This window comes from Caloenas nicobarica, chromosome 3, assembly GCF_036013445.1.
Source record: "Caloenas nicobarica isolate bCalNic1 chromosome 3, bCalNic1.hap1, whole genome shotgun sequence".
Taxonomy (NCBI): Eukaryota; Metazoa; Chordata; class Aves; order Columbiformes; family Columbidae; genus Caloenas; species Caloenas nicobarica.
Window position 1 is genome coordinate 86,991,396 of NC_088247.1, and position 22,551 is coordinate 87,013,946.

General features: G+C 37.3%; 1 protein-coding gene across 6 annotated transcripts in view; it reads left to right on the forward strand.

The window, feature by feature from the left end:
• The window catches only part of BIRC6 (baculoviral IAP repeat containing 6), a 186,880-nt gene that overhangs the window by 114,984 nt on the left and 49,345 nt on the right, over positions 1–22,551 (forward strand). For 4 of the 6 annotated variants that reach the window (XM_065632740.1, XM_065632741.1, XM_065632738.1 and 1 more), the window contains 8 exons: positions 760–891; positions 3,222–3,389; positions 4,890–5,063; positions 8,401–8,609; positions 10,819–11,119; positions 13,422–13,639; positions 15,283–15,447; positions 17,432–17,600. In XM_065632740.1, coding sequence (XP_065488812.1) covers positions 760–891; positions 3,222–3,389; positions 4,890–5,063; positions 8,401–8,609; positions 10,819–11,119; positions 13,422–13,639; positions 15,283–15,447; positions 17,432–17,600 — 1,536 coding nt within the window. The remainder of the gene's footprint in view (positions 1–759; positions 892–3,221; positions 3,390–4,889; positions 5,064–8,400; positions 8,610–10,818; positions 11,120–13,421; positions 13,640–15,282; positions 15,448–17,431; positions 17,601–22,551) is intronic. The other 2 variants (XM_065632737.1, XM_065632739.1) reach the window with 1 other exon arrangement.

The window sequence follows — 22,551 nt, forward strand, 5'->3', positions numbered from 1 at the left end:
AAACTGTGTGTTTTGGGTGCCGGGGGGAGAGAAGTGCTGGACTGGGGGTGGAAAGGAAGAAAAGGCTGCTGCCACTGCAGCAGTCGAAGTCATGAAGATCCTTTGCCAGAGGCTGTCCCTTTGCTTAACTTCTTTTTTCTCAACTACACTGTTAACGTTTCAAATTGATTGTGTCGTGTTTTCTGTAAAAATAAATCACAATAACTATGTTTATTTCATACATTTTCTCCTAGCCCTATTAAAAAGGGGGGCGAGGGGGACACGACATGGATCTAAAATCATTGCTAAGTCTGCTACTCATATCCCTTCACCATGGGAAGAAAATGTGCATTATCACTGCAAATAGGTTTGTCTAGGATGAGTACCACTTGTTTTGTATTTCATTCACCTTAGTCTTAATTTTATTAATGAACTTTAAACTCTTTAGCAATAAATAGGCATTCGGTCCATGGGACCAAACCACAGCAACTCTGAAGTTTAATAATAATATTTTTTTAAAAGCCAGCACCCAGTCTAATTAGATAGATAGGTAGACAGACAGTTTTAAACTGTCAGACGACAGACTTTTGGGGGAAGAGGGGACCAGGATTATCATAATACCTTAACTCGTAGATATTTACAAGACTCTTGCTGCCTGGGATGAAACTCTAAGCCACTAAAGGAGTTGAGAATAGCCTTGTTAACAGCCTAGAAGCTGTAACAAAATTAACTTGATATCTTGAAATGCCTTTCTCTCCTTTTTTTTTTTTCCCTGTATAGATACACCCAGTATCACAGCTAAGCTAATTAACGAACAGAAGGAAGATAAAGAAAAAAAGAACTATGAAGAGAAAGAAAAAGTTAAAGCAGAAAATGGATTTCAGGACAATTATAGTGTTGTGGTTGCTTCTGGTATGTTTTTTTTCTTCCATCTCTGAAAAATGGATCTTTCTACATTAAGGGAGGATGGGGAATCATATCTACCAACAATTCTTTATATTATTAATGGTGTTTAGAAAAATTTTAGTGCTCAATTAATCTTAGGGGCTGTTAGGCAGCAAAGGTTGGTTCCTTGTATTATACAACTGCTACCTCTAGCGGATTATATACTTAGGCAAATTTGTACCTAAATGCGTGTGTCAGTGGTATGTTGTGGATGCCGTTGCTAGTACAGTTTACAGCATTTTGTAGAGACGTACCCAGAGCTTGGATTATATGACAATACATTAGTATTTGTGTACTATTACTATGGTATGGGTATTACTGCCTCTACCTTTTTGTAGTGTCTGGTGCATCAGTTTGATCACCTACTCCTACAATATGCTTTGGAAATAAAAGAATCCATGTACTTTGCATAACAACTGGTGGAACTCTGCTAAAAACTGTCAGATAAAGATGTTGAAAAAAAACCTGTCAGATGAAGCCATGTTATTCCACTTGGAAACCACACATACAGGGTTTTCTTTCTAAAAACTAATGTGAAGATCCTCCTGCAATCATTCGTGTAAACCCTTCTCCAAAACTGCTATAGAAGTTATAGATTGAACATAGTAATTTTGCACTGGCACAAGATTACAGTCCAGATGATGACTGTAGAGACCATTAGTCTTTTGGTTGGAAGTTCTGCCGTATGTGAGGGAGATTAATGAACTTCAAACTACCCTTTTCCTATCTAGCTTTCTGCCTTCATTGAACTACCTCAATTTCATTTACACTTCATGAAGCATGAAGAAGAGATGCTGATTTCCTTTGACTTCTGGCACCAATATTTCTTAACCTTTTTATTTCAGGTTTTTAGATGTAAATATAACTCTAAACTCAAGTATTGAATAAGGCAGCATTTTCATGGATCAGCAACACAGCTAATAGTTCATTACAGTGTCTTTATCTGGAAAGATATTTGCAGTAGGTGCCACTTAAACAGGGTAAACATGTTTGATAAGATCTAAAATATTAATAAGCCTAAATGAACAGTTAAACATGCATGGAGAATCTGGCAAAAAAAAATATACCAAGCTTGAAGATATGGCATAATATAGTCAACCACATCTCATACCAGTTGCATCTTTGATCGTACTGCCTGATATAACCCATTCCCTATTTAGAAAGAAGCAGACTTCAGTTTTTCCTTCTTTTTGTTTGTATTTTTCCCAGTTAAGTAAAACAGTTCGAACGTAAACTTAATTCATTTGTTTTTGCTACCTGTTTGTGAAATCTTTTCTTCTTTAGTCTTTGTCTTTTTATTTATTCTGAAGGGTTGTTTTTAGTATGCTCAGAGCCTCATGCAGCCAGTGTTTAACTTGTTCCCTATTGGTAAAATTAAGAGAGTAGATATGGTACTTGAAGTCTCATCTTCCTGAGACAAGCTAGTTTTGTATACTGAGATTATTGAAGAATGTGTTGTGTGTTATAGGTACTCCTACTGATCAGCTGAAACCAGAGTGTATTATAGCGTTTCAGGTGTGGGTGTTGTTAGTTTTCCAGCTGCTCTGGGCTTATTAAAAGGCAGTGACTGTATGAGTCTTTGTTTATGGACCTGCCGGCTTTTTTTACTTGGTCCATCACCTGCACAGAAGGGTACATGATAGTCGTATAGTTTCACTGTGCCTTGAGGCAACTTAAGCTGTCCCAAAATAGGGCAGTCATGCTGTACAAGCTTAGTAAGCTTTTATGTACATATTCTGCCTTTTAATTTTCATTTAGTATTTACTTTAAAGGTTTTGACCTAGGCAACTTTAAGAGCATGTTTAAAGACACCTTTCATCACATGTGCTATTGTCAGTACTGCAGCTGAAGTCACCTTTGTAGGCCAGACAAGTGCTTGTTATCTATCTATTGCTGAAATATCTCTCAGTTTAGAAATTTTTGCCTTTCTTGCTTCCAATTGAAAAAATAACCTAAAATAGTTTTACCATAGGGCTAGACAGGACTTTGACTAAGTTTAAGAGCAGAATCAGAATAGTTTCTGATTTTTTTTTTTTTTTTTTAAAAGGATTATATGATCCAGTACAGTTACAGTTTGGTTTATGTTTGAGGCTCAGGAGGATGCTCAGCATTGTGACTAAAAATTCCAGGATTACATCCAAATATATTTTATACATGAGTGCTATTCTGAAATTTAATCTGCCAGTGCTGAAAAGTTTAGCTTTCTTTGCTGTCCTTGAAGGTATTGAATACATTGCATCTTGGCTAGCTGAAGTTACTAAATACCAGAATGACTGAATTTTTTACTTGCGTACTAGGTTTGAAATCTCAGTCGAAAAGAGCTGTTTCATCCACCCCTCCACGTCCACCATCAAGGCGAGGAAGAGTGGTGGCAGATAAAGTAGGTACCTCTTCCTCAGGAGGAGAATCTTCCAGCAAGACCATTAGTGTTCCAGTCTTTCATCTATACCATAAACTTCTACCAGGTAACTTTAATAGCTGTTTTTAAACTCCGGAATTATGGTCTTCTTCAGTGGCTGATATGTCATCAGAAAGTAGATATAATCCTAACAGACATTTTTATCTTTCTATGGAGAGCCCTTCTGGCTTGGTAACAGCTTTCAGCTGAAAGTGGAGCATTATAACATCATGGTGACTCGACAAAAATAGAGATTGGTGTGACTGGAATTCTTAACCTTAGGTCAGGGATAAAGGACAGGAACATGAGTGAAACACTTCAGTATTATGTGGAACCAGCTAATAAGTGGTAATTGTCTCATAAAAATAATTTTCACCCAGTAAAAAACTAAATTTGGAACTTACTACAGAGTTATTGGCTTTGAGGTTATCCTCAAGCAATTATTAGAGGGATCATGTACCTGGATTAAAATATCTAAAATTGATACAGTTAAAGCTACTGTTTTGGAAAGGGGATCAAAACACACTGCCTGTTTCAGTATCTAGCTGGTAAAGGTTGAATGTCTACTAACAGTAGTATAGACCCTTCTGTAGTTGTGCTGTGGTTGATCACAAGTGCAACAGCCTGTTGTTAGAAAAAAAAAAAAAGCAGCCATGGAAAGCAGAATCAATGATGAAAAAAAGAGCAGAAAACTTCTTCACTTGCATGATGGCAAGACATTTCTAATTTTCATTTCTTAAGACACCATCTTCCACTGAAGAAACAAGTTGGTACTACAGACATTCCTGGAACTTGTGTTACTTGATTAAGTACAGTCAAGGTGAAACAGGCGTGCAAAGTGTATTATGTGGTCCAGCTCTAAAACATTTTACTTTAGATATAAGTCTACTTGTTACCAGGGAAAAAAAAATTCTGCCTTTAGAATAACTTTTAAGTTCAGGCAAGAACATATTATTTGTAAGCAAGAGAGTGGCCAAAATCTTGATTTGAGTACTCAGTTTGGGCTGTATTGCATGTGCATTTCAAGTCTGTGCTGCTGCTGAGAAAAGTGTTCCTGGTGGTGCCATTCATTTTTCCTTGCTGAGTTGTGTCCCAGCACAGGAGCAGTGAGCTATACTTGGGACTAATAGGACTGAAAAGGAATTGCACGTTTCTTTGTTTTCCACTTTTTTCCACTTAGGCCATTTTTCCTTATGGTCACAAACTTTCGTGCCACCACAATTCAAGGGTGATGCAGGGGTGGGGTTTAATAGTAGGGGACAGGCAGTACCTGCTTAAAATGCACATCAGATCAGGCTTAGCAATTTGTTAGGTGTGCCAAGTGCCTGGGCTCTTGGCACAGAGCTGCCTTAGGGAATGTTGGCATAGCCTTCTGATAGTTGGTTCCAAACTGATGGGACCCCTTTTCCCAAGAGGACAAATTGTAAAACTAAGGCCTTGGTTTGGAGCCAGATAATATTTAGTCTACTTGGCATCTGTGGTGCAAATAGTGAACACCACCTGGACACGTAAGTTAAAATAACCCAATCATAATTTTCCCCGCTGACTTGATGCCATTGTTTTTCAGGCCAGCCGCTACCAGCTGAAATGACACTTGCCCAGCTTCTGACTCTGCTGTATGATCGTAAACTCCCTCAAGGATACCGATCAATAGATTTGACAGTTAAGCTTGGTTCCAAAGTAATCTCAGATCCAAGCTTATCGAAAACAGACTCATTTAAACGTCTTCACACAGAAAAAGGTGAGTGTTCTTACTTTTTTTGTATCCTCCTTTAAAATGCTTTTAGTTTGGACAAAAATGGTTTTGATTTTCTTGGTAAGAACCAGCAGTTTTCTGTCTTGTCTTGGATGATGTTCCAGAGCTATTCTTTATGAGACCAGTGCTAAACTTCATGATAAAGAACAAATTCATTGCCTATCTTTAGGCTGTATCTATAAGATGCACCAATATGATTGTTCTGGTTTCACTTGTCTTTCTTCATTGTAGTATTGCATATGATTGTATAGATACCGTATATTTTACTTCTCGACATGTATACCAGTTTTCTGTAGTAAGTGTTCATGCTGATAACCAGAGCAGATTAAGTAATGGAGGAGCTGTTTGAAACCACATGATTTACAGAAGCCTGTGAAATTTTTCATTGCAGTAACTTGAGTGTTTAAATCTGCTTTAAAAATGGCAATTATTCTCAAGCCCATCTAAGCAGGTCTTGTAACTGGCTCTTAAAAACATTATTTTTAACATTTTCTAATACAGTCTGTTTCTTGCTAAGGGTTTTTCTAATTGCTTGCTGTCCACTTAGAGTGCTGGGGAGAGGGGAGGGAGAAGCTGTATCCCATTAATCTGTCTTGAGATATTTTGGTGTCACTCCATAGAAGAATGTGATCTTAAAATCGAGCTAAGGTGATCTGCTGATCACCAGTCTGCTGACACAGCATGGAATTATGAAGTTAATCATTCAGTTATTTTGAAACAGGGGCTTGTTGCAAAAACTGTTCACTTGATAGATCAATCTCCTATAAAAGATAAATAGAAAGAAGAATGAAGAAAAAGATGAAAGGCTGAGGGAGCTGGGTCTCTTTAGCTTGGAGAAGAGGAGACTGAGGGGTGACCTCATCAATGTTTATAAATATATAAAGGGTGGGTGTCACGAGGATGGAGCCAGGCTCTTCTCGGTGACAACCAACAGTAAGACAAGGGGTAATGGGTTCAAGCTGGAACACAAGAGGTTCCACTTAAATTTGAGAAGAAGCTTCTTCTCAGTGAGGGTGATGGAACACTGGAACAGGCTGCCCAGGGAGGTTGTGGAGTCTCCTTCTCTGGAGACATTCAAAACCCGCCTGGACGCCTTCCTGTGTAACCTCACCTAGGTGCTTTCACATTACTAGTTTTTGATATCTAAAGAAATAATTTCCTTACTTGCTACTTAAAGTAGACTTCTTTTTTCATCTGTGGTGGATAGACTATAGTTTCACATGGTGTCTCTACAGCTGCATTTACTATTACTACAGTTGAGGAATAGCGTCATTTATTTCTGGGTTTTTTTCTGTGCGCCTTTGAGATCAGCAGTTTCCCATAGCTGAAGTGTGTGACTTTACTGAAAACTTGCAGAGCATTCATGGAGTTGAAGTGGTTTAAATTGGGTAATAAGAAGCAAGTACTAGAGAAGCGTACTTAGGTGTAACTGCTTGCAACAATATTTAAGATGTGAAAGGAGCAGCATTGTATTCGCACTCATAATAAAACATCTGCCTATACCCTTACTCACTGGTAACATTTTTCAAGTGTCTTTTGCAGAGAAGCATTTGGCCTTAGTGATCTTTCTGTGCACTCTGAATACTGTGTGTGTCTATTTTCTTGTTTTCCTTCTTTGGGAAGGCTTACAGCTTTTTACATTGTAAAACAGAGGGGTGAGTCTTCTTCAAAATCTTTATTTTAAAATTTTCTTTATCAGAGAAATGTGGCCTTTCTCATGGTCTGATCAATTCATGTATTGCAAGCAGTGGAACTGTAAGTGGTGTTCAGCCCAGCGTGGTGGAACCCTCCACATGTCTGATGGAAGAGGTCCCTTGCTGAGCCCAGCATGTTTGCAGACATCCTTGCCCACCCTCCGTGGTGCAGAAGTGTTTCTGTCTGTATCCTGACAAACAGTAGACATCAAAGCTGTATGTGCTGTAGGTGTTATGTTTGGGCTCTTTCTTACAAGGATTATCCTGCTTTGGAAGAGTATGCGATCTTTTCTATTTCTCAGTCCACCAGTTTGAATTAAGGAGAATTGCTGTACATACTCTTACAAATCCCTGATTTGAACTTATTAAATTGGATACTTTGATCACGTTGCTCCACCACGATGTGCTCCTGCCACAATATATCCATGATGTCCTTGTAAAATGGTGCTTCTTGCACATTTAAAAATTGAGAACTGGGATGGAGAAAGACCTGCTGTTTCCTATTCCCTTACAAATTAGGGAAAAAAGGGTTTGAAAAGATAAAGTATGTGTGGTTGAATCTTAAAAGAGTTGGGTTTGGTAGCTACATGAAGTATGCTTTAATGTGCTTCTTTGTGCAAGCATATAATAAATGATAACGTATGCATACAAGCTTTTAAAGTCTAATAATGGATTTTCAGCTGGGTGTCAGGCTGCTTACAGCGAAGCAGTACTGAGACCACTTGATCTATGCTGCCTTTTGAGGTGTACTGTGAAGGTTTTGAATACCACTGCATTATAGTATTTAATAACATAATCTACAATACAGATTCTGTAGATGAAATAAATTGAATATTCACTGAGAAGTTTGCCTGTGGTAATGAGCAGAGGGTTAAGTTTTGGCCAAATGAATTGTGGTAGGGCTCTGTATATACAATTTGTGTGTATCATTGTATGCAGTGATCATTTTTTTGTCCATTCTAGAAGATATTATAGTGCTTAGTCATAAACTGAGAGGATGGAGGCTAGTAGAAAGTTTAAAATAGACATTTTTTTATGGGGAAGAATATAATTAAATTTCATAGCTTTGTCAGAGGGGCATTTTGATACCTCTCAGAGAGAGGAGATGTGAGAATGGCAGGTGTGGTGAGTGATAGGTGATAGGACTTTATGGATGGTGAGCTAAATGATGCGAAGGGGAAACTAAAAAAAAATTCTTGTTCAGCATTTTTGAAGAAAAAGCAACACTAATTTAAGGTAATCTTTCGTTTCTTCAGCTATAAACTCTTTATCAGAGAGTAACAAACCTACTCTTACCTCCTAGATGAAAGACAGTATTAGAAAATGTCATACTTCCAAAGTTAACAAAAATTTGAAGGCATAGATCAAATTCTAATTAAACATAAAATTCTAATAACTAACATATGAGCCTGTATAAATAATCCAAACTTATGAGATGGATCTGCCATCATTGACAAAAGGTACCACAAATGCTTTTATTTTGTTTTGATACTCTCGAACTTATTAATTTCAGGTTTTTTACTCAGTTTTGCTTAAGAAGGAACTGCTGCTTTTGAAGTACTCTTTTAAATGAGGACAACATTGATGATGATGATGTATTAATTTCTTTTATCCCTGTGTTTTTGTAGAACATGCAGATTTACTGGGACCTTGCCCTGAAGATGAAGCAATCAGTCCTGGGGATGAGTGTATGGATGCAGTTCTAGATGAATCGCTTCTTGAGACCTGTCCCATTCAGTCTCCGCTGCAAGTTTTTGCAGGAATGGGTGGATTGGCCCTTATTGCAGAGAGACTCCCTATGCTTTATCCTGATGTGATTCAGCAAGTGAGTGAAAAAGTCAGTGTAGAAAAACATGCTAAGAGTGTTCTATTTGTTTTGTTTAAGGACAATATTTTCCTCATGTTTCTCTATGGTTCAGTTTGACATCTCGATTACGTGAGGAAGATGCTTTAAAATAGGCGAGTGCGTAACTCCACAGCCCAGTCCAGCTATACATACGCTTCCCTGTACATGCTATGGCTGCTTGGGTAGCCACGTCCTTGTGGAACAAATGCATTAATTCAGTGTTGCTGCTTGCCTCACTTCTGTTAATTCATAAAATATCTTGGAGGGTGCAGTAACATAAAGTTTCTGATGAGCTATAAAGCCATAGTTGCTTATCATTTAATTGCTTATGTAAATGTACCCTCAGAGGTTTTTCTAATGGTTAAGTGAAATAAATTCTTAAAGCAGATTATTTAATTTTATTTTAGATTTATTATTATAAATAATAAACAACTGTATAATCTTAATTATCTTTATAATAATACATAATATACCTAAGAATAAAATTATATAATAAATAATATATCCGTTATTTTTTTTTTTACTTATTAAATTAGGTATAGAATTTCTTTGGCAATGCTGGCAGGCTTTTCGAAAGTTTCAGTGATGGCATTAGTGTGGAATTACTCCTTTAGCTGCTGTTCTAGGTACACAGTCTTTATTTAAAAGGGAAAAATAACCTTTGAATTATTTAAATTCTGTTTGGTTTTATTTTAAAAATTTTTGGCTGATAGTCCTAATAGGAAAGACTGTGAATATTTATTCCCTTTGAAATTAAGTTAAACATGAATTAAGGATGTTGTTCAGTACCCTGACTGCAAAACTGTGGCAGGAATAGTAACCCTGTATTGAGATCAGATAATTAGTATGAGTCATTTGTCAATAGTTCTGTGAAGATGTTTTAGAAGTCAAAAATTCAAAAATTAAAAGTTAAGGAAAGGTGTTCACATAAGCAATTACTGTATTTGAAATCCAAGACGGATAACGTCTACTCTGTATTGAAGAAGACTGATTCATGGAATTCTGCAACAAATGAAAAGCAACCTATGACCATGAGAAATTTTATCCCTTTTTTTGCTTCTTTTTCTATAGTCTTGGAAAGTTTTCTTTTCACAGTTTTTTAGATTCTGATATAAGTTTGGATTCAAATGCTGAATAAGAATTCTGTGATCCATAAAAACAAATTAAATACAATAATACCAAATAGAAGATTCAGATTGAAGACTGATGAATTCTCCTGACTCTTCGTTTAATTTTGCTTTTATATTTCTCTAAGTCACTGATACTTCTGATTCTCTTATGTGTAGATGATTGAAATAAATGCAGCTAAACATGGCTTTGACTTTTAATTAGGAATTTGATATTCTGAATAAATTCTGCAAAGGCTTTTCAGATTAATGTTTTCCCATTTAGATCAGTCTGATAAATACTCAAATTTTAAATATGATTGCATGAGTTCATCTGAATAGCATAAAAGCCTGAAACTTCCGTGACGTTTAATTATGACAGAGACCGAGATGTCATACCTTCATTTTAACGGAGTGTATGACTGTTTCCTGGGCAACTGTGCAGCTATTACCCCCTTAAACTCTGGTTCCCATCATAATAACCTGGCTGCATAGTCCTCTGTTCGTAAAACAGCACTGCAGACTGTTGTGTTAGAGCATAATACTACTAAAGCCTGCCAAATCAGTCAAAAGGCTGAAAGGAGCACAAGTTGGTACAAGACTGCCAAGATACCCAAATTTCTTCCTAGTTTTTAGAGGTATTAATATCAGGTGATCTCCTTTTTGCGATATGTAATTAAAAATTAAACACCCGAGTTTATGCTGTTTAATGTTAAGAATAAAAGGGCCATTTCTTATTTAACAGTCTGATACATAAACTAATCTTTGTATTGCTTATTTCTATGTAACTTATGTCTCCTATGCCTCTAGATTTTAAGCAACACATTTTTAATTGGGGATTTGAGGCTGGCAAAACACAGTTGCTTTCTTATGTAGGCGTGACTCTCTAGAATTGTATTCAAAATGCAACAATGTGCCCTTTTTAGTCATTTAGCCTGGTCCCTGTATCTGTAAATGGTAGTGTGGTTCATGTGACTTTTTAATGGTGTCCTATATGAAGATCGTATGTGCTTTAGATCCTAACTTTAATAAACTTTCTGCCTATGGGATTAACTGAATGACCACCAATTTTTTTGTTCTTTTTGTTGGTTAAGGTGAGCACGCCAGTGGTTACATCAACCACGCAGGAAAAGCAGAAGGACAGTGATCAGTTTGAATGGGTTACCATTGAACAATCAGGGGAACTGGTGTATGAGGCACCAGAAACAATTGCTGCAGAACCTCCACCGATCAAGTCAACAGTTCAGACTATGTCTCCCATTCCCGCGCATTCTTTGGCTGCCTTTGGTTTATTTCTTCGTCTCCCGGGCTATGCTGAGGTGCTGCTAAAAGAACGGAAACATGCTCAGTGTCTGTTGAGATTGGTGTTGGGAGTTACAGATGATGGTGAAGGAAGTATGTGCTGCAATTATTATGTTTCTTTGTAGACCACGGCTAGATCATTTTACTTAACTTTATTTACGCTGTAATGCTTTTAGCAGGAAGTTAGAATTTATTTTTGCAGAACTGTGTTGCTAGCATCTTTTGATAGTCTGTCTCTAAATATTAAATTCTCTTTGGTGAAGTTTTGTCACAATCATCAGTATTCAAGTGTCCTTATCTAGATGTCAAAATAATTGTAAAACAACTACTGACAAGACTTACAAAGACACTGTCAAGATGACACTGTGCTCGAACAGAATGATCTGAGTAGCTGGGTATGCTCAGCTAGTTGAGCAAATGTCATATAATTCCACAACAAAATGCAGAATAGCATAAACAGAAGCATAGCTACAGCCGATGTAGAATAAACTGTTGAATAATAATATTTTAGAAAAGGAGAGAAAGATCTAAAGATCATAGTGATCAAAGTAGCTGAGCAGGAGATCTGCCTTAATTCTCTGAGTTCAGAGAGAAATGGGGCATTCTTCGATGAATGAACAGTGACCTGAGACACAACCAAACACGGAATTCTGCATATAGCTCTAATATTGGTATTTTTTAGTGTTTTGAAAAACTGGAAGAGTGTATGCGAAAGATGTTTTAGTACCTTTAAGACATTTCCTTTCATTATGACTTTGAAAAAAATGCTGGTTTTTCTACTACTGTTGGTATACAGTTCCAGAATATCGTTTTCCTAATAGGTAGTGGCTGCTTTAATTTTCAACCTAAATTTATTCATATCCAGTCTATGCCTATTTGTCATTGTGCCAGCATTGTTCCTCATGATAAATAGCTCTTCTTTCTCCAATGCATTTTTGACAGGAATTGTATTTCCTCTTAGCCTTTGTGTTTGGACTAAACAGTCAATTCATCCATTCCCTAAGCCAAACATCTGAATTCGACTCTTTATGGATTGTGGGATCAATTGTACACAGTAGTCCACATTATTTCCCTATATAAAACATTAATATTTTCCTTTTCTTTGGGAAATGCATCTTTTCATATACCTAGAATCTCTCTACTTTCTTGCATAATGTGAAGAGCTGCACTTAAAAATCTATGGCTTGTAGGTTAACATGGATTCAGTTGTCTGCAAAAATAAATCATGCGCAAATGTTTAGCGCTTCTTTTTTTTTTTTTTTTTCCCTCCTTGTCATTTGGCTACACCTGCAGTTCTGTAAGTCTATCAGATGGACTTTTTTCAAGAGGTGTTCAATTTTGTTTATGAAGATCCCAAACAGAGGATTTTTTGCTTCCTTCTTGTTATTGTCTTTACAAAGAGTATCAGATAGGTATGAATTGACTCCTGTGTGTATGCAGATGCATATACATACAAATATAGACATAGATATTTGTAACGTATTTCAGTTTAGACCTGATGATAGAGCTGATAAACTCTAAGAATGAGGGAGAAAATAATATATCTTTAAAATAAGGAGCAAACTTCTGACCAGAGTTGGCTATTTTGAAGTATCTTCAGTATTTGAAGTATTTTCAGTTGTCAAATATCTATATTTACATATGCATTCAGAAAGGAATGTGAAATGCATTGTTAAATACCGAAAAAATTGACACACTTTCCCAAATCCAAGTACATTGCATTAATAGGTCATGCCATTATTTGAAATGTGGCTTTTAAAAGAAGTAATTTTTGCTCGCAATGGAAAAGTGTTAAAAATATAAAATAATTCTACAATAAAATTCAGACATGTAGCTCATCTAATTCAAATTATGTTGGTATTTCACCCTGTATTGAATAGCATCACAGCTTGGATTGTGTCAGTGACTTAATTGCCACGCTGAGCACATGAATATGGAAAAACCCCTCTGCCATGATAAACTACAGCACCTTGTCAGCTGAGCTGTTGTTAGCTTGTGTTTTCTTTAACTTGCTGTAGTTGGAATGTTTAAAAAAATATATTAGTCTGAACCACCTTCATTTTAATAATTCAGAAATACAACCTGAAGTGTAGTCAAATACAGAAGTATGCTCGCTATCATTCACAGACTCAGTTTTCTCCCTGGAAATGGCAAATAAGATTTTATAATTTCGGTTCTTAACCAAAACCCATAAAGGAAATAAATAAACATTCTTTCTTCTACACTCTTCTCATGCTGAAATTTTTTTCTGAAGAGAAAACTAATATAGTTAGCTTCCTATATGCAAATGCTTAAGTCCTTAGTATATTTCTGTATGTGTCATTGCAGAGATTAACAGTCTGTATTGAACTATTGAAAGAAAATGTGGGTTTCATATTTTTCTTCTTCAATCTAGGTCATATCCTTCAGTCTCCTTCAGCAAACGTGCTTCCAACTCTGCCCTTCCATGTGTTGCGTAGTTTGTTCAGCACTACACCGCTGACTACAGATGATGGGGTGCTGCTGAGGCGGATGGCTCTGGAGATCGGGGCTGTACATCTCATCCTTGCTTGTCTGTCTGCTCTGAGCCACCACGCACCAAGAGTGCCCAACTCTAGTCCCAACCAGGCAGAGGTAAGTTTAGCAGCAGAATAATTGCCACTGAGAAGCAGTAAAGAGTTTTCAGTATAAAAAAGAAAATAATTTTCCTGCTTTAATTATAGTCTAATTTCTACAGAGTTGGCATTTGAAGGAAGAGAAAAAAAAAAAGTACTTGATTAAGTAATTTTCCATGCATGCTGCAGATAAACGTAGTAGTCATGAAATTTAACCAACAAAGAAGGCTTGTCCTGATGCATTAAGGTGTAATCACTTTCTTTCACAGGACCTTCTTTTTCAGTGTATGAGAGGCATAATGCTCAATGGATGGTGATTCTTTAAACCTCATTAGATAGCATGACCTCATTACCTTATTTAGCATTCATCATCTAAACTCTGCTGGCTGCAAATTATTTCCTCTTAAATGCTTCACAAACGTAAATGAGTTGTGAAAATTATTGAATTAATGCAGTGATTTTTTTTTTAATCCGCTTTTTACTGATGGGGAAATGAGATCCAAAGACAAAAGTTTTCCATAGCATTGAAGATCCTGAGTGAATCTCCAGAATTACAGACATACCACTTGTCTATAAAAACATTTAAAATAAATTGATGATTCGCCTTCTTTAGCAACTTTGTGACAGAGGCTTGCATGGAAAAGTTCCTGGTGGCTAAATATGGCTAAGACAATGCAAAATATAGGGCTGTCCATATTTTAGCAGCTCTGATACTGATGAGGGCTTGAGCAAGGAAGACATGAATCTGTGCATGAGAATAATTCACTTTAATGGCTAGTCAAATTTAAGCTGAGGTATTCTGCTCCTAATGGGCTATCAGGCTGCTAATACATTAATACCTTAACATTATTGCGCTTTTGGAGGGAAAGGGCAACCTTTAATTCTTATCTCTGCGTCAGTTCTACCATGACCCCTTAACCAGCTTGCTTTCTCATAATTCATACCCATCAGTTGATAGATGGTAACTTGAAACTAGAGATCCATTGGACCTGCACTGAGGCTTGTGTTTCTGGAGCCAGGCTTTCCCCTAAGTGCTTTAATTCAGTGTTTGTGACAGTCCTCTTGAGTGTTAACGGCAGAGCATGTTCATGAGTGATGTAATGAGTAATGTCTACATAAGAATAATCACACAGCTATTTCATCACCAAGATGCATTACATTCCCAATGCAAAAGCTAAATGGTGATTCTAGACTACTGTCGATATGGAGCATTTATTCAAAATCAGCACATGCTTGAGCATCTTAACATTGATGACATTTCTACTCCTATTCACTTCATCTAATAATGCTTTTAAACCTGACTAGCTGTTAAACAGCAATAGTTACAGAGCTGTGACGTTTAGCGTGATATGGATTAAGTAGCATTTTAATACCTTGAATCATGTAAGCAGTGACAGTATCTTAACAGAGAACAATAATAGTTTTAGAGAAGAATCACTTGGAACAATTTAGCACTGACCTGTACTGGAGTTCCATGGATGTGGCAGAGTCTTTCCTATCTAAAGCTTTGAATTCCCCTGAATCCCAGTGATATCTTTGTTAAGTTAATAAAATGTGATTACCTTCTCTTGCAAAGCAAAGGCTTTCTAAAGAATTGGTTCATAAGATGGAAAAAAATGCAATTATTGTGGTGGGTTTTTTTGGTTTTGTTTTGTAATTTAGCCACAGGTGTCAAGTACACACAACAGTGCATCAACAGAAGAACAGCAGTTGTACTGGGCTAAGGGTACAGGTTTTGGCACAGGCTCCACAGCTTCAGGATGGGATGTTGAACAAGCTCTGACAAAGCAAAGGCTAGAAGAAGAGCACGTGACCTGCCTTCTACAGGTGTGTAATAATGAAATGTCATTAATGATAAGCACTTGAAACGTTAGAACCTGGATAATAAAAATTGAACTTATATTTTTTCAGTCATATAGCTCAGTAATTACGGTATTTTGGGAAAAATTTAGTTTGCAACTGCCTGTCTACATGAAAAATGGTATAGATCGTATTTGGAGTGAGGCTGTTTTCAAACGTCAGTGGGCTGCTGCATAAAGAAGGCGTGAGTGGATAAGCCTGTGTGACAGTTTTGAATAAACAATGAACCAAGAAGCATTCCAGTGTATTTCCCTGGAGCTGTCATACATCTCTGTGGACATAATTGCATTCAGTCAAAAGTAAAAACTGTCCATTAAAGGAGGAGGATGCAGGAATAGACGTTTTGTGTGCCAAATAATCTTCCCTGTTCATTTCTCGCATACTTCTGCTCTGCTTTAAGGAAATGCCTATAGTTGTTACTGGTGTCCATGAATGTCTTATGTTAATATAACAAAACCTCACTCAGCAATACTATAAAATCATGAGTAAGTCAATTAAATGACAACAGTAAATCACCAGTAAACATCCAGATCTTAGTAAAACTGCCTTCCAAATGCCTCATGCTAAGGAGAAGAAAATCCTGCATAATTAGGCTTTTCACTCCACCATGAAATGTGACCAACCCCTGTTATTTTAGGTCAGTGTAGGGAAAATGAGGTTCTATCTAGTCATCAAAAATTTCATTCACAGAACTGTCAGCTCAAATGCATTAGCTAACAGCTCTGCTGGGGTAGAGCACGTAGGAGATGAAAATCTGAAAATGACCACGCCCTGACTGAAGATATCATTTTGATGTAATCAGTTATTCCGGTCAGTGTAGCTTTCAAGGCACAAGCATCATGGCCCTTGCAAAAGCAAAACAAAATGCGAAACAGTTTTCCTAAGCAAGAAGGAGGAAAATCACCTGAATTGCTCTTGGCGAAGCTTCTAGACAGTGCTCTCTATTATGCCATGCAGAAGTTTAGCTGTAACTGTCTAAGTCGTGAGGTAAGGAGGCATTTGCTTTGAGCAATCATCAAGTGCAGGGAGAAGTAGAAAACCCTTCAGCAGTTTGCTGAAAATGTCAGCCAATTGTACAGCAGACTTTGCCTGGTCCCTTCTCTAGAAAGGTTGTTTAGAAAAGTTCTGTTCTGCAGAGTGCTGATAAGATGCTGCACCAAAATACCAGTGGTAATGGGGTTAGAGCAAAGAGGGAGGATGAAAGGAAGGAGAAGAGGCTAAAAAGGTGAATGGAGACCCTGAAACTTCAAACAATACAGCCTTTCAAGCCTCGATGTTATTTAATTTGAGAGTACAACTGCACAGATCAGAGCCATGGAAGTGCATTAGTTTGTACATCTACAAAACACAGTAGGGGCCTGTGAACTCGGCAAGAGCTCCCTTGGGAGGAGCAGGCGGGCAGCCGTGAGGTGACTCCCCCGCCATGCTGAGGAGAAGGCAGGCTGCCCCAGCCATGCTCCCAAGCAGTTGTTCCAAGTAACTCTCATGCTCACCATAAGTCAGTGTTTCATCTGTAAGCCCTGAAGTCCCATCCAAAAGGAAATTACAAGTGTTTTTAAAACATTTGCAGTTAAAAAAAAGAATCTTTTGTTGCTAGTGGGTGTTCTGAAGTGAATGGGACGGATCAGCAGCGCGTCTCGGTGGTGTGAGCTGGCAAACTCCTGCTTCAGATAACTCCAGCGGTTTTGTCAAAATTCATGTTAATTGATCTCTTAAAGTCATTCAGAATTATAAGAGCTAATTAATTTTAGCATTAGCTAAAGTTGGAATCATAATCTAATAACTGTATAGAATTTCTTCTGAGAGATCTTTGGGACTGCTGAAGTAGATACCTGTACAGAATTAGCGAAATAGCTAATGATGTGTTATGGTGTCTTCCTTAAGGAAGGAAAGTCGAAGTTCTTTTGCCTAAAATAAATCAGGTTTGATTAAATATTTTTGTGTATTTCAGGTTCTTGCCAGTTACATAAATCCTGCAGGGAGTACGTCAAATGGGGAGACCCAAACTAGCCATGAGGGGAGAGGACAGAACAGCAGTGCTCTTCCATCTGTTCTCCTCGAGCTACTCAGTCAATCTTGCCTCATCCCAGCAATGTCATCATACCTCCGCAACGATTCAGGTAATGTGCCATTGTCTCCTAAATTAAAGTCAGCTTACTTCTGTCAAATAAGTTTTTACAGAAACAGTAGGTAGTTTCAGTACGTTTGCCAGTTTAGAAGTGTACTAACAAAACATTCACTTGAGCCTTAGAAAACAGAATTGTGGTGTTTGTTGAAATACTCATTTGTTGAAAGAGTTAGAACTTCCTTGTTTTAGTGTCTTTTTTAAATTTGAGATTTAATTCTTAAACTGTTGAAATTAACAGGAAAATAGTATTTCTATCTGAAAAGTTCGTATTTTAGGTGTTCTATAGAAGATACATGGTGAGAGAGAGTACTTTATACAAGACTCTGAAGAAAAATGTTAATTTTGTGAGAAAATTAAGCAGGTATATGCACAAAGTTGGTAAATGTTGCACGTACTAGGGCAATTCTCTTTGATCAGAGCTTTTTCTGCTTTATTTAGGAAATACAAAAATAAGCCTCATCAAAACTGCGAAATATTTCAAATATATGGGAACAATGAAATTGTTGTGGTTTTTTTTAAAAGGAAAAACAAATTAGTTATATATTGTCATCACATTTCTACTTGTAATCTTAAAGACATTTTGGTAATTTCATCCAGTATGTTGCTGTGAAAACTATTTCAGTTGTATAAGGTAGTGTCAAGCAGTATAAGTTAAGCACGTCTGTGTGGAACTAATGGCAAAACCAGCAGACTGGGTCTGTGATTTGTGCTCAGTCTCACTAGATGACAGGCTTTAGTATGAAGACATCGATAAGCATTTTTTCTTCAGATAATGGTCAGCCTGAAGTTTGTAAACGTTACCTTAGCCTTAAGTTGAATTTTTGTTTCTTTGTTTCGTAAGGATGGATTTAATCCCTGAATAGCAGAAGGAGTTGTTCAGAATGTGAATAATTTCGTTTTGGAGCCTTATTTTGCTTGCCCTATTTTTGGATTAACTGCTAAACATCTTGTCACGTTACTATAGTACTTTTGAAGGCCAGTTTTAGGGTGTGGTGATGTGAATTTCTTGAAATAATGTTGTAGCTTCCTGTTGAATTACACAGTGTATTTTATCTCGGGGGTAAAAGAGAAATCATCTGTGACTTAACTAGTTACAAAGCTACTGAGCACTAAAGTAAGAATGTGGCTTTTCTAATCTGTGGTAACTAGAGCATTATGTAATCCTGTATGATGGAATGGAAGTAGTTCAAAAAGCCTGCTGGGGCCATATATAAGAAAAATTAAAATATGAAGATGTTTCACTTGCCAGTCCACAGTTTGACACCTCTTCCTGATTTTGCAATTAATTTGTTGGTTCTATTTTGCACATACTACAGTGAGGAAAACAAACTCTGTAGGTTAAAGACCAGGCTTGTTATTGCAAATAAAAATCTAATGTAAAACAATAAAGTAGATGATAAAGCAAAACAACAAAGAATCTTTCTAACAGATACTCGTAATTTCTTCTTTGTTGAGGTAGAAAGGAGAAGTCAGTGAAAGATCTGGCAAAAATGCTGTGTTATCTGAAGGATGAAGCTGTTGTTTCTGAGTTATAGATGAATCACAGCTGTTGAAATTGCTTTTTGCTGTTTTCAATAGAAAATTGTGTTTGTATAATGCACCTTTAACTGGGGAAGAACAGTCAGATACTGATAGAAGATATCAGATATGTGGCTGGTGTTGAGAAGTTCAGGCTAGTTGGGCTTTCAGAGACCATTTGTTTTCCCAAAATACAGAGAAAAGGCAAAGTGTCATTGGGAAATGTTCATTTTAGGTATGTTTTCCACTGCTGGACTACTGTTGTGTTAGCAGGGCACGTTCATACGTTGTGCTTGTGAAATAAAGATTAGTAAAGAGTGAACAAAGCAGATAGTTCCTGCTTTTTCATAAATGGATCTGTAGCTCTTAATGTAGCAGCCTTGTTATGCTTAATACATCAACCCAAGCCATAGTCTTGCACGTTTCCTGTGGTATTTGTTCAAAATACTATATAAAAAGTTATAATTAACAATGTTCTTCTGGATTAAAAAAAGAGCTTTGTGGGCTTATATCAGTCAGGCTCGTCTTTTAAGATGTAATGGAATATCAGCATGAGAAGGAAATGTGCAAAAAGGCGTGAGTTCTGGAAACAATATCTTCATGAATATTTGAGTCAGATGCATTTAATTTGAAAGGAGTCTCTGAAAATAGTTTGTCTTAGTGATAGCCAGGCATAATTCCAATGCAGTTGTTTAGTTCAAAAGCAGACAGGTAATTCTCACACTAATGAGTCTGAGTTGGAGGTGATGCTGGGGCTGTTGGTGTCACCAACAGTGTCAGGAGACATGGCTGACAGGGAGCCTGGCTGTCGCAAGAGGGACAGAGGTTGAGAAGCTCTGGAGCTGCGTTAAGCTCTGGTACAATGCTCATAAGACTGAAAAATTCCCTTCTCCAGTAGGGCTGAATGCCTGCTCGGGGGAGCAGGAAAGGGAACAGCGTTATTAGTAACATTCATGTACATGGTGTTCTAGTTTTCAGAGCAGTGTGCCTTCTGCTCTCAAAATGCACTTTCATGTGGAAGAGGCAGGTAACTGTTTTCTTCCTGTACCATGCTGGAATGAGAAATGAGGATGCTGTATACAGAATGCTAATAGAGTGTTCCCGGGTTCTGGCACCCCAGCAGGGACAAGCTGTGCCCAGTACAACGCTGACAGAAAACAGCAATTTTCAGCAACTCTAACTTTCTCAAACTTTAATGGATGCTGTTGGTACCAGTTAAAGTTTACCCTTATGCTGGAGATATTCTGCTAGATTTTCGGTTTTGCTGTAAATGGTTGCAGTAACAGTGATCTTCACATGTTATATATCTGTCATATGCATAAAATGATGTGGGAAAAAAATTTCTATGTAGAATGCAGTGAAGCTGCTGGGTGTGCTGTTGCCCTTTATGCACAGTAGGTTGATACCACTATGGTGATACAAGAATGGTGAGTATTTTGGTATTGATGAGAATTTTGTGTTTGGTTTAGACATGTTCATTTAGCTACAGGTATGATAAATCCTGCTTACAAAGTCATTTTGGCAAAATTCTTGAACAGTTCCATTATCAGAATAGAAAATTGGCCTTTGTCACAGTTAGAAATTTATCTAGGTGTTTTTGTTGCTTAAATATGTTTTGCCATCCCTGCTCAATTTGCCCAAATCATACATGGGCTAGATTGTTATCTAGATTGTTCTAGATAAAAGAAATATAGGTCAGAATGTGTCCATTCACATACCATTTAATCTTTTAGAAACCTCATCCTGAAGCAGATCTTTACAAAGCAGATGGCTCGGACACATTCTGCAGCTTCATCTGTATCAGAGCAAGGTGATTGGGAAGTCCTTGAAAACTGTGAAGTGACCACTTTCATTAATTTCCATAATTGCTTTTTTCTTGTAGGGAAAAAAGGTTTATCTGTCTATGAAGGACTTTCCTTATTACGCAAGGTGGATCATAGCTCTAGTCACAAGGAGCAATAACTGCTGTAATCCTCACCCTCTTTCTTGATCGTTTTTTCCTATATTTGTTTCATATCTTGATATGGCGTAACTGTGACTTTTATTATCTTTCATTTTATAAATGTCGAAAGTTTATCTTTGTAACATGGTGAGGTGGGGGTTTTTTTAACATTTTTGTTCATTCCTAACTACTTAATTCGTGTTTACATTGGTAAAATTCATGTTATTCTTAACTTCTGTATCATGGAACAACTAGCACGTGCGCGTATTTCACACCAAAATCTGCCGTATAAAACCTTTTCAATGTTGTCTTGTATACGACACATTCCATTTCAAAGACTTAATGCCATGGGAACTCGGTCAAACATGTGAACATTTCTCTCCTTGAACAAAATGACCAACAGTAAAATTTGTGCTGCGCAACAAGAAGTTCCCAGCAAACAAGTGACCATCAGGTCCTAACTAGAGTACATGCCTAGCTTGAAGGTCTAGGTTTTGCTGATAGGAGTTACTTTGACCGGTGGACCTGGGCTTATGAAGACTAATACAAGCTAGTATTTACAAGTGGGAGAGACGAAAGCAACAGTAACAGTCTTTGTAGCTCACAAGGTTTATAGAGAGAGGCAGTGGAAGAGAATACTGAAATAGAAGGAAAATCAAGTGACTTTTAGGACAAGGACTGTGTATTTCTTGGATATTAAAAAGCCCAGTGAAGTTGGGATTTCTTCACTGATACCACAATATTAGGTAGACTCTTCTTTCTTAAATATAGAGTTGTACTAGCTTGTCCCTAAACTACTATCTAGCAAACCTTGAGATGACTTAATTTCGTTTAAAGGTGAGGAAGATGGACCTCATAGCAAGTTGCAGAATTCTGCCTGAATTCTCTTTGCTTGAATTCCCAAGATTACAGGAAGCAGGTGATACTGTGATTTTTAGCTGGGCTTTTCTTGCATGCTCCCATCTTAGCTCTCTTAGCCACCCTTCTTTCTCTGGTGAACAAAGACTCCATGTGGTGTGGTCAGCATCGCTTGTGGTGTTAGATTAGCTCAGTCTTCCTTAGGTTTGACTGCTGAGATGATGCTTTTCTATGTGAGAGATTTACTAAGAGGGTTGTGTTCACTGACCAGCATGTTCCACATCTTAAGAGTCCAATATTTAGTTTTAATGCACCATTCATAGTTCAGCAAGTACTATCGCACCCTAGATTTGTGGATTCATTAACAATTGTGCTGCTTCGTCCTACTGCCAAATACCTAATTGCGAACTTTATGTAGTAAGTACTATAGACAAATCTGTTGAAGGTGAACGTACTGAATTCTTTTTTCTGCCTCTTTTGAAATACCTTTGTTAGTTGGGTCCATTAAAGTTATACTTTTCAGGCCTCGCCTCCTTACCTCAGAGCTTGGACTACACTAGATTTCCTGTTGAAGTTCTTTTTTCTGCTGATTTTCTACTGATTTTCTACTAATCATACTTATTCT